Below are 18,004 nucleotides of genomic sequence, written 5' to 3'. Positions count from 1 at the left end.
GTATCTACACAGGTGTAAAATAATCTGACGCCTGGGATATGTATTAAAAAAGAACGAGCATACTGAGGCATTTTAAGCTTCCTATTATAGCAGGTTATCCCCAGAAGATGGCAGCGATGCGACGTAAAACTGTGAAACGGGCTGACTGCCATAAAACAAGGGGAAGAAGGAACAGTGTGGAATGTGAAATCCAATCCATTTCACGGTAATGATCCAGTCCAGGATTTACCAAACACTCGGCGTTTCTCAAGTTTCACTTCGGCGCGTGCTCCGCTCTGTCTCCTTTGTGTTGTCAGGCAGAAAGACACATCAGTCAGGGTGGCGCGTGTCCTGATTCACAGGTACCCCCATCGGCTACTGGATTAAAAACAATAACCTATCTCGTTATTATCCAGTGAAAAGGTGCTGTTGACTATTTTCGCCGTTTTTCAACAATGTCGGTGGGAGTGGAGTCTGGATTCTCGAGTGAGGAGGTCTTAAACAGCCGCTTTCCTCTCCATCGGGCGTGCAGAGATGGAGATGTCGGTGCCTTGTGCTCCCTCCTTCAGTGCACCTCAAACCCGGCTGACCTCACCGTGGAGGACACCTTCTACGGCTGGACGCCCATACACTGGGCCGCTCATTTCGGAAAGGTATTAGACAAGCTCGAGTCTCTTTTTTTTTTCTCCAGAGGGCCGGCCCGTAATAATCGTGAAAGTATGTCTAGAATGAGCGCCAACCCTCGGCCATTTCCTAGTGTTCGCGTTAGCTGTGGGCTGATGAGACCGAAAAGCAGCCATCATTAACTGGAGGGAGGCGGACAAGGGGCGTTAAACGTAAAGCCGTTGCCGTTAAATACCCAATGAATGATGCACGGCGACACAAGATAGTGTAACGAATGTACCTATTTAGACAATGATAAAGAGATTATAGTACGTTGAGGGAAACATGCAGTTAATAATTCAAACTCGGGAAACCTAAAAGCCAGACCCAGTGTTTAAAAGTTTGATTTTTTGTAATACCACTCACATCTTATGGTGGACTGTTCCACTGTTTTTGAGTGTAGTTGCTGAAAGCAGGCCCACCAAAAGTTTGAATGTTGGATTTTTGTCCTGGAACCACCTACTGAACTACACTTGTCTCTGCCTGCCCAGCGTAGTTTAGTTGAAAAGCTGAGGGTGAATCACTGTCTATAACAGTAAGCCTAATTGTCTGTGTGTTGCTCATCTCTTCACAGTTGGAGTGTGTGATGCGTCTGGTTCAGGTGGGCTGTGGTGTGAATGCGGTGACCTCCAGGTTTGCACAGACGCCCACTCATATTGCTGCTTTTGGGGGCCACCCTGAGTGCTTGTTATGGCTACTCCAAGCTGGTGCAGAAATTAACAGACAGGTGAGAGACTGGATGCACACACCATTTCTCCCTCAACAAAACACACAGGAATGAAGAAGTTCACTACTCTCTGAAACCGTCCTCAACTTGTTTGGGTAGTTCACCGGAATTTTCCTTGCTGGCCTTTTCCTGGAGAGATGTGTGTAAATAAAACCCTGCACTGAATATACTGACTCAACTAGTGGGAACACATTACTAAGAGGCAATTTCAGAATACACAGAAAATGTGACAGGTCAGTAACAAACTTAGAAAATATTTACCAAAAAACAAAAGTCTCCTTCCTGAACAGGAAGAGCAAGAGATGCCTGACTCTAGAGTTAACACAGTGGTAAAGAGGCTGAGCTAAGACTGATCCCATCAAGAAGGATCAGGATAAAACAGGGTCACAACCCTTTCAGCTTACTTTTTCTACTCACTCCTCAACCTGACAGGTATGGGTTGTGTTAATTTGTCACTTTTCAAGATACTGCACTTGCTCTCCAAATGATTTTATAGTCTTAATAATTTCCTCTACATGAATTTCCATTCACAGTTTAATGCACCATCCTTTATTTTATGCTCCAATGCACTACTGAGAGGAATCAGATTAGTGGGTCACGATGACATAACAAATTGACGTCATTGTGAAGCACATTTCTAACAATTGGCTGTGAATTTGTTCAGTATATGCTAAATAAACTCGGATCCAGGACTTATCCTCTCATAAGTTTCTGAGCATGATTAAGTTCGCCCTACATGTCATTGTGGTTAGAGGCAGCCTTTTGATTTATTTTTTCCATCTGTACTCCCACTAATGCGCAACTGTAGATGTGTGTGGGTTGCAGTGAAGTCTGGGTGAAAAGTTCAAGCTGTCCTCCGTATTATCACACCCAATTATCGCAAGCTTGAGTTCTGAAGGGATTTTAGGATTAAATATTTTTCATGTACGGATCCAGTGTTTCTTCTCCTTCATCTTCTTTTGCACAATCCAGTCATGTTTTCCTGTGTGTAACCACAGTCTCCTCTCCTCTCTAAGGACTATGTGGGCGAGACGCCCATCCACAAGGCTGCTCGTGCGGGCAGCCTGGAGTGTATCAACGCTCTCTTGATTCAGGGAGCGAAAGCTGAGTAAGTCCTGTGATCAGATCTGGGTCTTCATTTCTTTTCCTCTGTTCTTTCCAACAACTCAAATTTACCTTTGCAAGGGATCACCACCAAACTCAAGCCTGAGCAGGGACATGTTTTATGAGGAAGATAATCAGTGTTGTAAAAACAGATCTGCAAGTTAACTAAACAGATCTGAATATCAGATTAAACCTACAGTGATGTGTTAAACATGTTAGTTTAAAAGACTTTTAAATGATCAAAATTAATGTATAAATAGACTTAACTATTCAGATGGATTCTACTGTATCTCACAAAGATCTGTGTACAGTGATGAAACTATCAAGTTTTAAGTTTAGCTTTGAAGAGAAAATGAAAACAGGATTTGAAAAAATAAATTTAATTGAACACTAAAGCTTCTGTATCTTCAGAAAAACATAGCAAAAGACTTAAATTTCTTTTCTGTCTGAGACAGTTAATTTTACTGCAAGGATTTTACATTTTCAATCACCTTCAAACTCCTAAGTTACCGAGCACCATAGATGCTAATGAATTGATACATTACGCAGTTAAATGCGGAGATGTGTGTACAAATGTAAATTTTAAATTGGTGGTGCTCCCTTGAAAATATTTGAACATTTTGATAATCCCTGAAATTGTTGTTTATCATTGCAACAATTTGCATTAAGTTGCCCTCTGGTTGTAACAACACTAATAAAGATATATTGGCCTCATAAAGAATGGCTTATCCACATTTTATCATTTCTATTCAGCAGTAATTCATATTTTCATCAGCAATTATTCATATTTTCATCAGCTGAAAAAAAGCTGTGTCCAAGAAAAAATAGATAACTATCCATATGATGTAACCTTTTTAAAGTTAAAAACAAGTTTTTAACCCAAAAATGATTCCACAAACCTGAGGACAACTTAATGTAAAGGTTAATGAACTGTTCTTAGCTTAATATTGCATATTGCATGATCTTTGTTAAGTCTAGAGTGTGTTTTTATTTGTTAACATTTGTTTTGGTTAGTGTCTGACATAGACAGCTTGACAAGATGACTAAATGCACATCCTCTCGTAGTATGAAGCTTCTTTAATGTTAAATAAGAAACGGCTTAATTTCTGTTGCATTGAATGAAAACACTATATTATATTGCCACTGACACTGAACCAGCCCAGACTGTCGTTGCATTTTTTCCAAAGTTAATTTAAGGACGTGTGTAAACAACCTGCTCTACTGTAAGCGGTTTGGACACACCTTTTTGGTTGCTTGTGTGAATCATTTTGTTATTCTTGCTGCATCTCAAGCATGAACAAAGACTCCAGACACCACCCATCTTTCTGGTTTTTCTAAATTTAGATCAAAGTTCTTTGAGAAGATGAAACAATTATAAGTGAATGTGCTACTCTTCCTTCTCTTTTCTTGCGTAACACGCCTGAGCAGATGGGCTGTCATAACTGAAAGGTCATGTCTTTCAGTCCGATTCATTAAGAAAGCATTTCGTGACGGCTGCTAGAGTAATGTTTTATAAAAGACTGGACTTTTTTTTAGCTGCCTGTCACTCGTACTCTATCACAGGATCGCAAACCAGTTTGGGGATGTTTGACTGGATTCACAAGTGTCTGTTTATAGTTAAAGCAGACGATAAAGTATAATAAACATGAAAGCACAATACTCACCTGCTCAAATAACAAGTGTTTTTGTCTCTCTTTGCATGAAAAACATTCTTTTTTTTTTTTTTTTTCATTTTTTGCAACACGTTCTGTATATTTTGTACACACGTTAAGCCGGTACTATTGGTATACAGAAAGCCAAAACAACTGGGGAGTTTATTTGTGTCAACTCTTTAATTAGAGAAAGTGGTTGTTTTCATGGCCCTTATAATTTATGATGAGCCAAAGTTTCAGCCATGGCATTTTGTTTTCTTTATAGCATTGTTAGAATGAAAAGTTGAGGCCTTTTGTGTATAAAAATAAAGTTAAATTCTACCTCATGATGATCTTAAACACAACAAATCCTGTTTCTTGTTATCAAAGCTAACAGGCTTTTTAAGTGTGACGTTAAAATGGATAAAATGAGACAATTTCCTGAAGTAGTTCAGCTGGTATAAATATATTATAAAACTTTGTTGTGGTGCTTTGCTACAACATAGACTGTTTTTTTCAACGCATTTAAACCCCTCAGTTGTTTTAGCTGTTTAAAAACATAAAATTCTTTCTTAAAAATAAAGTTTATATATTTGAGGTGTCTTGATGTGCATTTGGTCATCAGCTGATGAAAATGTTCATGATGAAAATGAAATGTGATTTTTTTCCCTTCTGCAGATCTCAGAGATAACTTTTAGTGTAGTTTATTATTTATCAGGTTATTTTTTTGTTAAACTTGTGACCCAGAAATGTTACAGGAAATAACTGGGAGGGAACGGCACATAATGTGGGAATGAGGCTCATGACAAAGTAACTTTAGAGTATCTTTAAGTTAAAACTTCATTAAGCTATTATCGAAACAAAAATTATGACAACACTTTCAAACATTTTGAAAAATAAAAATAAAAACCTGATTCAAATAAACCTTTTGCTTTTTGTAATCACGCATAGGAGAAAAACAGAGCTATGCCATGTTTAAAAACAAGATTTCAAGTTCAAGTAAACTTGTTTGGTTCAGCAAAGCTCTGGCAAACTAACACGAAATCAGGTTGTAAATATATTTTAAGTTGCTGTCCTAATTAAAATTATGTGGCATTTTATTTCAGAAGTATTTGAAATTGTTGCTAAATTTACCTGTTAATTGATGTGTCATTGTAAGTAATTAGCATAAGTGCTGGACAAATGCAGAAAAAATCTGACCACCCGAAAAACCTTTGAACCACAACTGAATAAATTATACATTGAATTAAAACAGTATTTGAGGAAATCGGTCACAACAAAACAAAAGAGTGGTTTAAATGTCCTTCTGTGGACAAATGGAGTATGACACTTCAGCGCCTACTGAACCTAAACTTAATTTGTTCTTGAAAACTTTTCCTTCTTGAGTTCTCCAGCTTAAATCCTTCATTCTTCTCTGTTTATAAGTTAGAGGAGATTCATTTCATTCATGAAGAAGACATCTTCTAGTACCCTATTGTTATGTCCGTGGAGGATCTCTACGCTGCTGTCTTAAACCAAGTTCAGCTGACTTTCTTCAGTCCACAGTAAAACCAGCTTCATGTAAAAATAAATGTGGAAAGAACATGATTCTATCTCTGCTAGACACAAGGACACAAGGCCTTTTGTCTGGCAAACACCCACAGAAGGAAAAATCCAAGTAGATGTTCCCACTTAATGTTAAGGCTCTGAAAAGAGCAGACTAATCTCTTCTTCTTTTTTCCATTGAAACTTGCAGACATCCATTAAACACAAACCAAACAGTTGTGGGTTCAAATTACAGTCACTGCTCAAAATGCCTCAGAGTGAAATGACAGTTGTTCTTTTCTTCACAAAGCAAGAGCCCTGACGTCGTCTTAACGATACAGGATGGATCATGTTTATCCACTTCTTTCAAAGACTCCTCAGTGAAGGCTCTGTGTTCTCTGATCAAACCTCACACCACCTCATCTCTCTTGGCTGCTTCACTAGAGAAGAGATAATCTGTCTTGACGTCCCTGCTCCTCTCTGCGTTAGCAGTAGCTATCCCTCTGCTTTGTAAAGAAGAAAAGAAGAGACCGCGGTAAACCGGGAGGAGAAACAACACTAAATGGACCCATCTCTGATTCATTAGGCTGTGCTGCAGCACAGAGAGCTCTAAGCCCCCACCTCTGATTCAGCACACTCAGTGAGCTGCACGGCTGCCAGAGAAAGCTGACGATGGCTCCGGACAGCACAGAAACTACAGGCCACAGATGATCAATGATTGCCCTGCAGCATCTCATGGCTTACTGTGGGTTTTAAAGAGCCCTGATGCTGCAGAGCTGTCTGAAAGCTTTTACCCACAGACCCATTTGTACAATTTTTCCTCAGAAACCCTGAACTCTTAATCAGAATATCAGGAACTTGTGGTGTCGAGGTTACATTTCCTCTTTTTCTGTGTCCCACCCAGCCAAGACTTCTGCAGGGACTTTAATATTGACAGTTCAACACACAGGAATGTTTCCTTTGCTTGCACTGTGGAGTCCTGAAGAAAGGATATCTTATCATTGTTCATTCAGACTTGAAGAAACTTTTCTTTGGGAAAACGACTCCTACATCTGAATCCCTTAAGTCCAGGAAGAGAAGAACAGTCGAATGGTCTTTACAAGCTTTCACAAAGAAACTGGACTCGCTTATTTTAAAACTAGATAAAAGAATAAAACATTTAGAAAATAGATATTTATTAAAACCTAATAAACAATCAACAATCTGACTGCTATATTTCTTGCACATTAGTCTTGAAGACAAGAGATAGGCTCTCAATAACCTTAAATTTAAAATCATTAGATAAACAAGAAATGTTCTTATTTCTTTATTTAAAAAAAAATGGTATTGTTTGTCATGAGCCTCAGAGTGTTCAGGTGGTCCAGTTTGGAGCTAGCAGCAGCAGCAGCAGCAAGGGAAAATGTTGCCGGTGGCGAGAGAAGTGCAGACTGAGAAAACAAGCTTACAGCAGCTGAGGGGGTTGGGTTAGCTTAGCATAGCATCATGTACTGTACTGTTTAATGCTAACAATCATCCTGTTGCAATGGTTATTCACTGTCATTTCACTGTACCAGATATTTTCCTTTTGACTCAGAAATGTTTTATTTTGTCTGTCACAGTATTAACACCTATACAGTATCATAGTCTGTTTTGACTTTTAATCTTTGTCACCTTTTCCTTTATGAAAGTGACAATAAGTTACAAAAAAACGTTTTCTATACTGTTAACAGAACCAGAACCATACGTCTTAATGTTTTGCAGCCATTGAATTGGAAATGACTTGGTTTTTTCAAGTAATCCTAGAAAGGGGGAGAATAGACACTGCTGAGTCTGCCCCGTTCCCTGGGATAGCCGCACTGTTGTGGCATTGAGTGTTCTCACTATCGCTTCCTATCTACACACTGGCAAACTGTTGAGGTATTTCTTGCGGTGATTGGTTTTAATGCTAGGTTTTTATGAATCAAAACTAAAGTTTTAGACCTGCATGCTTTGCTTATTATCCATGATTGTTCCTGTATCTAGTCTTTTGTTTTTATTTTATGATTTTGTTTTTGATTTTGTCAACTAACCATAGGAGCCCTTTATATGGACAGGTTTAATCACGTGAGTCCCATGTCAACATGTAGCATGATAATAGGCTGCCTCAGGAAGGTTAGACGATAGTTAGAGAAGATGCATAATGTGTGCTTAGGACGGAAAAGCAAAGCATACCAGGCATTTACAAAGAATTAACGCTTCCTCTCAAATTTACCTGAAAATTGGGTTAAAATATGGTTTAAACAAAGCACTCTGTTATCGTCTTTAGGTTCAGTGATTTCTGTAGATGTACGGTCTCACTGGAGGAATACAGTTTATTATATATCTTATGAAGGAGTAATCCAATAACATATGGGTTAAGACAATCTGTGGTTAAACGGACACATAGATAATAAATTATTCTTTTTATTCTAATTTTATTTGTGTTGAGCGCTTTTCAGGTATTTGAAACATGTTTGAATATGTTTTGATATAAATTTGCTGTCCAGTACAGTGCACAGCTTGACTCCTTGTATTTAAAGCTTTATTTTTTCTACAACAGTTCTGATCATAAATAAATTAAAATAAGTATTTTTACTTTCTTAAAGACAACACTGATTTGGCCTGAGATCAGAAAACACTCCAGAGGCTGAATTCTACCTGGATAACTAGAACTTAAAGCATTGAACACAACATCTATCTAAATAAATGTGTCAGAATGACACTCAAATTATGTATAAGAATAAATCTAGGAAGTGCTTTCAATTTAGTCAAAAAAAAAAGTTTAAACTGATGCATTTTTAATCCTCAGGGTTTTTTCCTCAGAAGCTTTATTTGTTCAGAAAGAAACTATGATAAATGGGTTCAAGTTAGACTCTGATTTCACTGAGGTATTAACAGCTTGTAGTTGTTTTAAAATAGAGTTGTTATTCCTTGAAGTGAGACCAAATCATTTACCTTTTTGCAAACTCATTTTCAAATTAATGTCTTTTGGACTCTTCTCTTTGGAAGCGTTAATTTTGAAGGGGACGGGTATTGTTCAACAAGTTATTGTGTGATTTTTTTTTTATTTTCAATCTTAAATCTTTTTAAAATGTTTATCATGTGCACTCTTTCTTAAAATGTTTCCTTTTTTAAACTGTTTAGTTTTTTAAAAAAGAGGAAGAACAATTTGTAAGCAAATGAATGACCAAACAGGAGCCGTGTAGTTTAAATTCAGCCTTTTGTGTGGTAGTAAGTGTCACTTTGATTTGAAAGTATACAAATTTTAAACTAATAAATGTAAGAAAAAGTCACAAAAGAAGCTGAAAATGAACAATTTGAAATCTGTGTGGCTATAAATCAACCTGCAGATGGTGACATTTCTTCCGTCACATGTAGCCGTAGATTAAGACTTGGATCTCGGCCTGAGACCCACTTCTCTGACAAAGGCTCAGCTGTTTAGTGCAGGACTCATTTTGCAGCGCAGAGACATTTGGTCACAGAACAAGCCGAGCATTGTTTACTAATCAGCCAACGGTGAGGAGCGAATTCTCATTAAGTTAAAGATGCTCTATTGGTCCAGGGCAGGCGAGCATAAAATTGACTGCGTCATACTGACAGTTTATCAACTGGAAACTGCAGAAACATCTCTGCAAGAGGCGTTAACTCTTAGTTCACTCACTAAGAAGTATATATTTACTTCAATAAGACTATTTATTCATCAAAGTTTGGTTGGTGACATTACTTCCATACAGAAGAGCCACTAAGAAGTCTAACGGAAAAGCAACAACAGCTCTGTTTGCTCATTCATTATTACACTCAGAACATCACCTCATTCCTGCTGCAACTGGACACGATTAACACGACTTCAGGTGATCAGAATACTCTCATATAACCACATCTCCAAGAGGATTTTCATTCTCTGTCTTTCTTGACACAAGATACAGATCGCTTCCTGACTGCAAGTCGACGGAATTTCTAGTTGCTGATTCCAGATCCTTGGTTCCATTTTCATTCAAGAAGATACTTTGATCCAACCTGGTCTTCTTCGGATGAGGAATTCCTGATGCAGAACTTGTCTTTAAAGAATCCAACTATCTACTCTGTCTTGTTTCCTCATTAAAAACCCTATATAGTCACATCCATGCGGACATATGCAGCATCATATGTTCTCTAACAGCTTTAATCATCCTCAGGTGGAATCTTGATGCTGGGATGCGAAAATCATGTCTTTACCTCTGGAAATGTTGGATGAATGCAGCTTAAATCCAAACCCTTCTTGAATGTCAAATTCACGCAGAAAACAAGATGACTCTCCACATTGGATGCTGAAACTTTTCCTTGATCTGCCGTGGATTTTTCCACAGAATCACTTGGATCTTCCTGCCCAGTGTGACTCCTTATGTTAGGGCAACATGGAAACGGAACTGGTGCAGATTTTCTGTCGTCTTAATCCTGTTCTTTTGCAGCGGGTGTGTTTCAGAAGTGATATGGAATCTGCTCAGATTCAAGTTGTAGAAATTGTTGGAAGATGAAAATGATCCAAAAGGATCAGTCGTCATCAATGATGAAGATGACGAAGAGGATGTGAGAGGATAGAACAGGACAGGCTGTTTTTATACATCTATATGTCTGTCTGTGTGAACACATGCCTAATGAGTCTGTGTGTAAGTGTGTGTAAGTGTGTGTGTGTGTGTAAGTGTGTTTGTATGTGTGTGGGTGTGCTTGTTTGTATGCGTGTTTGGGCGTGTCTTATGTTTGTTGTATTTGTGTGAATCAAATGTACCCTGAGTGTCTCTAACACTCCTCTTTCCTGTTGTGCAGTATGAGGAATGCCAGTGGGCTGACTGCTGCTGACCTGGCCCACACCCAGGGATTCCAGGAGTGCGCTGAGATTCTCTCCAATGCCCAGAACTTCCAACAAAACATGGCTCAGTCCCATAACGGGGTCTTTCTGAATGGCATGACTCAGAACAGGGGCCACGCTCACCCCAACATCCAGGGACGCAGCTTCTTGAATGGCGTGCCCAACAGAAAGAGGTCGTTCGATAGCATGGAGGCCAACCCAGTAAAGAAAGCTCGACCCAATGGTAGGGCTTCAAACTGATCCATCAGTTTCCTATTTATCCAGGTGTCGTCAAATAAAAGAGACTGCTACAAGGACTCAAACACCTGAATATCCAAGATTCCAAGTTTACATTCTTAATCAGACTGGGTCGCCTTAGATTATATTTACTATAATTTGTATGACCTCATGCTAAAAATGGAGGCTGGTTAAAACGTGTCTATGAGCTCTTGTGTGAATAAAGTAAGTCAGTGTGTCTGATTTAGTATGAAAAATTTTCAACAGAAGAAAATCTGTCACTGTTTATTTCTTAAAGCGGACTTTCCTGAAAAACCTGGATACAGACATTGTCAGATATTAATAAAACCTTAGTTGAGCTGTTGATGTCATTTTCAAGTTATTAATGAATCTCTTTTTACATACGCGATTAAATTTTGTGTATCTTTTTCTCTCAGGTCTGGGCATGCCACAAGAGTTGCTGAACGGGAATGGGCCACTGGGTGGTGCTGGAGAGGCCCAGATGGAAGGCATGAGCATGGAGCTGGCAGGGACTGTAACCTCAGGTGGGCCAGGACCCTTTGCATTTGGGCTGAATGGGTTTGCAGCACCACAGGGGCCGGGGCCCATGGATCAGTGTGAGGACCAGGGGGGACAGGACATGTCCAGGCAGACAACTAAAGAGCTGGAGGTCATCACTGTGGCATCAATGCAGACGCCCTGCCGCTGCACCAACTCTTACGCCTACCTGTAGAGAGTGTGTGTGTGTGTGTCAAGGCTGATGTTTCCATTTCTGCAGTTTGTTTGTTTGGTAGCGTCTGCCTCTTTATATTCAGCATACTACATGCAAACAGAAGTACACTCTTGTTACCTTTGATGTTGAGCTACATCTGAAAAATAAATAGTGTTTGTGCTGTATTTCAACTTTTTCATGTACCGGGTTCTGCTTGGATGGATAGAAGAATTAAGGTTTTATTTGTAAAGTTATATGAAATACATCCGTCCTGTTTGACAGACAACTTGTGTTAACCTTTTTTAGGTTATGATGAATAGTTAAGTTTTGTTTTGCACAATTAAACCGAATCATTCTAGATAGCATTAAACTTTTGGCATTCCCTCGAGTGTGATAGCTTTGAAAATGTTGGCCGTATTGAGTTAATTAAGAATTGAAGTCTTAGTCACATATTTATACCAGTTCGAACTCGTCTTTGTCAAGTTATGGAACTTAAATAAGTTTGCCTCAAGATGTTGCTGTTGGTCTTTATCTGAGAGGTTACAACTATAGGAAGAGAAATGACTGAACAAGCTGCATTTAGTGTGTGCACATTTGTAATGCTGAAGTGGAGTTGGATGGTTGTCTGAAAGACATATTTCACCCTTTTTGATTCAAAGTACATTGAGAACTCTGACCGTAAATGTGGTGCAAGTAATGGTTTATATGCATTGATGAATGAGTCTGCACTCGTATAAGGATACTGATGAAATGAGACCCCATGTTAACTGCTACCACACATTAGCGAAGCTGTATTTGAGATTTACCTTTATGCCAAAGCATATCTCAACATGAATGTAGCGCGTATAAAGTAAGTATAAACGGTTCACTGTGCAGCTTCGTTGTAGTCTGTAGATGTCCTACACTAAGACATTAGTGGTTCATGGGCTTAGAATTTGTTTAATCTTTTGTTTCCATTGCTTCATTTTTGCTGTGTGCGTTTGACTTTTATGTTTGGTGAGATTTTTAGGCAACTAACAGGGCTTGCACATCTGCTTGTATGATACTACCCTGTCAGCTTCTGGAGTAAATATTTGGCCCTTTTTCAGTCTTGAGTTATGAATAAACAGTACTGCTCAAGAAAGTTTGCATGGATTTGCAAAAAGCCTTATTTCTTGAGCTGTATTGAATAATTGAAAGATAACTTAATGTACTTTATTTTCAACTTTTATATAAGCTAGTAAGGGAAATTCTTTTTTATCTCTGTGTTTTGTAGTAAAGTTTCATGTTGCAGTTTTTGTTTTACATGCCAGAAAGTTTGAGTAATACAATTTGAAACATCCAATGCTTCTTACTGAGCAGGATTAGCTTTGTACTTTAATGTGTGAAATCATTAAATGTTGACAAATTTTATAAACATGATTGTGTTGGACTTCTCTTTGTTGAGTGTGTTCTTATACATCCTTCTTCCTGTGCAAAGAAGGTATTTTAGTTTAGTTTAACTTTAAACTAATTTCACACAAAGACAAAACAAACTTTAATGGACTCCAGTATCTTTAATCAATCCACTATGCTTGTTAAATTGGGTTTGTACTGTAGCAGGCCAACAGGTTGAGAGATTTAAGATCCCTTGACGCAACAGCTTAAATACCTCAGTGGAAACAGAAGTAGGTCACTGTGTCATACAGCATGAACGGTAACGCAAAGTAAGCACAGATCAGGGTGTGACCTATTTTACACAAGGTATCAGGTCAGAACATGTGGGATGACATAAGGCTCTACTGTATATTTTAAACTCATTGATTATTCTCTAAAAATAATCAGAGAAATCCCAAAAACATTTTACCTACCTGGCTTCTGAAGTTCTTCATTTTAGAAGTAGTTGTGCAAAACAAAACTGTCCCTCTTTCTGTTGAATAGGATTAGTCACAAACAAACCATCCATATTCTCTGACGCTGTGTTTCGTTTCCAGTGGCAGATCAGAGACCTTGTGAGGGCTTTTCCTCAAATGGTTACAATCAACCACAGCTTCCATTTGGGTGTGAACCAGATGCAGAAATCCTCCACGGTCAGCTCATCTACAGCGACTCTTCAGACAACAGCAGCACTGCCGGCAGCCAAATGGAGCACCAGAAATCTGTGAAAGCAGAGCAGCTGTATGATCATGCCTTCTTCAGCACCATGCTCCTCTACCATGGGTCATAAAGTGCAACAGGTGTAGTTCGTCTGAATCTCATGTAATGCTTTTTGAGAATTAATTTGCCTTAAAGCCATTGAATGGTCCACTTATTCGTTCTTGAATTTTTCTTTTTGTAGCAAAGAACAGACCCACTGTCTGATTTACTGATTTGTAAAACTGGCTAAGAATGGGATCTCAAAGAAAACGTCAAATGTGTGTTGTAAGGCTGTAAATAGTTTTTGTTGTGAAACACTAAAGTATCCATCTGCTACATTTTGCTTGGGCAATCCCTTACTCTTGATATTTGTAAAAAAAAAAAAAAAGTTCTGTTACTCATTAATAATAAAATGCTCTTGCAAAGTTGAACAGACCTTATTTGTGAAACACACAACTGCAAAGTGCTGCTGAAAAATAATAATAGTAAAAATAAACAAAAATGCAATAAAGAAAATATCTGAATATTCTAAATTTGACTGTAATATTATCCCTCAATACAATTTTGGATGCATGCAGTATATATGGTTTAATAAAGTAGGAGCAAACACACTTTTATGCTTAGTGAAGTCCAACTTGTCGTCTATACAAATCATTTTCTTGATGTCTTTTTGTGTTTTAAAGACTTCAAAGCATAACTGTAAAAGGTTGTTTCACTCGGTTTCTCCAGAGCACTGCTCTAAATGGAGCAAACTAGACCCTCACGTGTATGGGCACAGGCTCAGAGGTGTTCAACAGTCACCTGTCACAAGAAGCGACCTTCATGTGCAATGCACAAACAGTACGTCACGGTGAGCACGCCCCATGACAGAAGACGCCCTCAAAGAAAGTTGAGGGAGGGCAGGTAATTTATTTCGAATAAAATTACGTGATATGTCGTATCTATTTCAAATTAAAAATACTGTATTTTTCTTAAATGCTCGAAGTAAATAAATTAGGAAGGATTTGTTAACTTTTAATGTCTGATTAGTCTCTTTTAAATTCCTACTTGGAATGACCCCCCCTTTAGGTGTTTAAGTTGGTATCGCCCTGTAAACCTAGCTGGGCTAACCAGAGAGGTAGGATTATCAAGAGACCGACGGGAGGTGAAGAGTAGCTGTGTCCCGAGTTACTGTCAGGGTGTAAAATAACTATTTAATTCAACATAACCTTTTTATTTAATAACCTTCGTAGTCTCTAATACCCCCTTCCACTAGATAAGCTATGTCAACCCCGGCTAGAAGAAGACTTATGAGAGATTTTAAACGGTGAGTCGATGGTGAACATTTTGTCGATGCCGATATTTGATTTGTCAAAATACAGCTAACATTAGCTTAGCTTTCGTCGACTTAGCACAGTATTTTTGAGATATTGATATACTTATTAACAGTGATTTACAGTAAAATAAAAAACTAACCAAACCCGATAGTTTCTTTTGTATTTCAGTGATCAACTCAGAAAACAAAGTTTGGTTAGCTCGGCTTTTACCAGTGGCTGGAAGCTAACGCTACGAGCTAATGTATGCTAACAGGCTAGTCGGTTACTGTTACAGTTTAGGCTCCTAGTTAACTCTTAGAACTCAACTGTAAGTAAATGTTAATTATTTGACAATACACATATGGTTTAACGTATCTAACAGGAATGGTTGGAACGCTTATCATTTATTAGGTATGTAAAGCTATTAGAAAGTGTTTGTTGTCGACAATATTTGCTAAGGTTAGCTGTATTTACAGAGTCTTTAAACAGTCGTTTCACTTTGTTTTCTTGGTTTGGTGGCTGTTAAATAATGAGTAGAAACCCTGCGAAGAGATCTGACCTCAAAATGTTCATTACATCGTGTACAACATCATAACGGCATGAAGTCAAAGGGGGTTTTACTATGTTCATTTCCCTTTGTCAGAATTACTTCGGTATTCTTGATCTCACGCATTGGTTTGTGAATATCGGACATTATTTTTAAAATTTGATAAAGTTTTATGTACAAATGTGAATAAAACCAATTTAACTTTGATTTAAGTGAACTTGGTTACTTCAGATTCCTCAAACAGACTTTCATCTTATATTATGTCATCAGTACCAGGTTTGTGATACACCTTTCTGACGTGTACATCTGACTATTTGGACAAAATCCAGGTATTGGGTGTGGTTAGTTTGGTGGAGTTGAGACAGGTTTGTTGGCAGTCTGGGAATGTGAAAATAAAAGTATCAACAAAGATTTGAGTCAATGAGAAGTGTTGCTGTGATGCAAAGTCTCCCAAACTCTACAACAGACTGAAGATTGTGCAATAGAAATTCCTCAAATTACACTGTTACCTGTCTGCGTTCAGGTTGTGAATATTTTCTTTAGACAAACGCCTCTAAATTCTGTAGGGGTTCAAGAGTCTATATCTGTGGCATTTAAAAAAACTCAAAATTAGTGTACATTCTGAAAATTATGAAAATTAACACTAGAGTTAAAATGTCCTAATAATACATCTTGAAGTTTAATAATCCATGCAATTGAGCATGCTTACTCAAGCCAGGAGTCCAGGGTGACCTTGCTAATTTGCAATTTTTATCTTAAATGAAGGTAACTAAATCATTTATTAGATTCTCCTTTGACTTATTCCTCACTGCTTTAAAGGCTACAAGAAGACCCTCCAGCTGGTGTCAGTGGTGCCCCGTCTGAGAACAACATCATGGTGTGGAATGCAGTCATATTTGGGTAAGGCACTGAAGCTGCTGGGTTGAAATTTTCTTCCAATTGCACAGTACATACACTTTTTTTAAATCAGATGCAAAACTAACAAGTTTTATTATTTCTTTAACCTCACAGCCCTGAAGGAACTCCTTTTGAAGATGGTGAGTATTTTACCATGTTAATGAATCATTGTTCTCTGTTATAGAGTTGTGTTTAAGTAATACATTGCCCTAGTCTGAGTCTATTTAAATCCCATAACTTTTCTTTTTTTTCTTTATTATCTAATGGCCCTTATTTTTCAATGAGTGGAAATATGCTGCTGCATTAATATATACACATTCTGTAGCTTATTTTGTGCGTGCATCTTTTTCCCAGGTACATTTAAACTCATTGTAGAGTTCACAGAAGAATACCCCAACAAACCTCCCACAGTTCGATTTGTGTCGAAGATGTTTCATCCAAATGGTAAGAACATTATTTTTAATCTCTCTGGTACATTATAATGTTTGTTTTCTGAGCTGTTTCTCATCGTTCTTTCACTCACAGTCTATGCAGATGGTAGTATATGTTTGGACATCCTACAGAACCGTTGGAGTCCTACCTATGATGTGTCCTCTATTCTTACATCTATCCAGGTGAGATTTGTTTACCAACAGCATGAGCTGTTTCAAATGCAGAAACACCTTATTTTACAAAAAAACTAGGGGAATATAGGAATAAGTGCAGCTTTGGGGTTTATATTCAGAATCAAATCAGTCCTTAGCAGCTTAAAATGTCAGAGCTAAAAGTGAATCAAATTTTAAAAATACTATCATTTGAAAACTTAACACCCGGTGCCTACTGGTTCTAAAAGAGTAGCTTTGTGTTGGCTTATCATCCAGAGGAATTAGTGTTTTGTTTTTTTCACTTTCTTGTTCTCACCCTGAATGTTGTTCTTCTCGCAGTCCTTGCTTGATGAGCCAAACCCCAACAGTCCAGCCAACAGCCAGGCCGCTCAGCTGTACCAGGAGAACAAGCGGGAGTATGAGAAGCGTGTGTCTGCTATCGTAGAACAAAGCTGGAGAGACAGTTGACCTGACTGCCCTGGTCCCTGCTCTCCTCATTGTCAAGCTGTGTGTGCTGCAAGTTTTAGTGGAGTACCTCTTAATTTTTGGGCCCCCCACCTTTTTGATTTTAAGCTTTTATGCACTTTACCTCCAACATCCCTTCATAGAATGTTTTCTTTTTGCCCACCCAGAGGGATTTATTTTTTCTATTCCCCTTCCCCTTTTCCATGTCAGGGGAAATGTGCTGAATCTTGCCTCGATGTTTTGTCAGTATGGACTTGTGGGCTGTTACCCAAAAATTCTGGTGTGTTCTACCTTGCTGTCATTACTCCCCATGACTGACTATGTGAAAGTTTTGCAGGGTGTATTGATGAAGTCATGGTTCCACTTCTGTTGTGCTCCTTTTCCTTCTCTCTGTCAGTTTGTTCTCACGAGGCAGTCTGTCCGGGCTCTCCATTGTCCTACTTTTTCTGTGGAGGACGAACAGCCCGAGCATCATGGACTTTCTACTAAATCTGACATCTCTACACCGTGTGTCTTGCTGTGTTGTGAACTCTGTTACATGCATGACAGAAAGAGTGTATTCACGTTCCTGTTCAGTACCCATGTATATAAGAAACCTGCAACTGAATTTATGTACAGATTTTGCACTGGTTGTTTCCCATGTCATTTTTTTCAGCACTTGTAAATAAAAGAGGCAAAGTCATCCTTAAAGGGGGAGTTTCTGTGACTACTAATATTCATGAA

The 18,004-nt window shown here is 38.3% G+C and overlaps 2 protein-coding genes across 2 annotated transcripts; both read left to right on the top strand.

Moving 5' to 3' along the window:
• The first annotated feature begins 269 nt into the window (after nucleotides 1-269).
• ankrd10b (ankyrin repeat domain 10b) lies at nucleotides 270-14,077 on the top strand. The gene is made up of 6 exons (XM_074694195.1): nucleotides 270-632; nucleotides 1,217-1,369; nucleotides 2,386-2,477; nucleotides 10,429-10,694; nucleotides 11,125-11,232; nucleotides 13,352-14,077. Exons 1-6 carry the CDS (start codon nucleotides 435-437, stop codon nucleotides 13,582-13,584), a joined length of 1,050 nt encoding a protein of 349 aa, XP_074550296.1. The 5' UTR covers nucleotides 270-434; the 3' UTR covers nucleotides 13,585-14,077.
• A 520-nt stretch (nucleotides 14,078-14,597) lies between these two features.
• Nucleotides 14,598-17,963, top strand: ube2al (ubiquitin conjugating enzyme E2 A, like). Its single transcript, XM_074694197.1, has 6 exons — nucleotides 14,598-14,799; nucleotides 16,155-16,235; nucleotides 16,347-16,372; nucleotides 16,587-16,676; nucleotides 16,758-16,846; nucleotides 17,156-17,963. The coding sequence occupies exons 1-6, from the start codon at nucleotides 14,756-14,758 to the stop codon at nucleotides 17,282-17,284; spliced, it is 459 nt and encodes a 152-aa protein (XP_074550298.1). The 5' UTR covers nucleotides 14,598-14,755; the 3' UTR covers nucleotides 17,285-17,963.
• Nucleotides 17,964-18,004: the final 41 nt, after the last annotated feature.

Source organism: Halichoeres trimaculatus, unplaced genomic scaffold (assembly GCF_033239565.1).
Source record: "Halichoeres trimaculatus isolate MK-OKI-2021-1 unplaced genomic scaffold, fHalTri1.1 fHalTri1_scaffold_19, whole genome shotgun sequence".
Taxonomy (NCBI): domain Eukaryota; kingdom Metazoa; phylum Chordata; class Actinopteri; order Labriformes; family Labridae; genus Halichoeres; species Halichoeres trimaculatus.
Note: the sequence above shows the minus strand (reverse complement) of the source record. Positions and strands in the feature narration are given on the sequence as shown.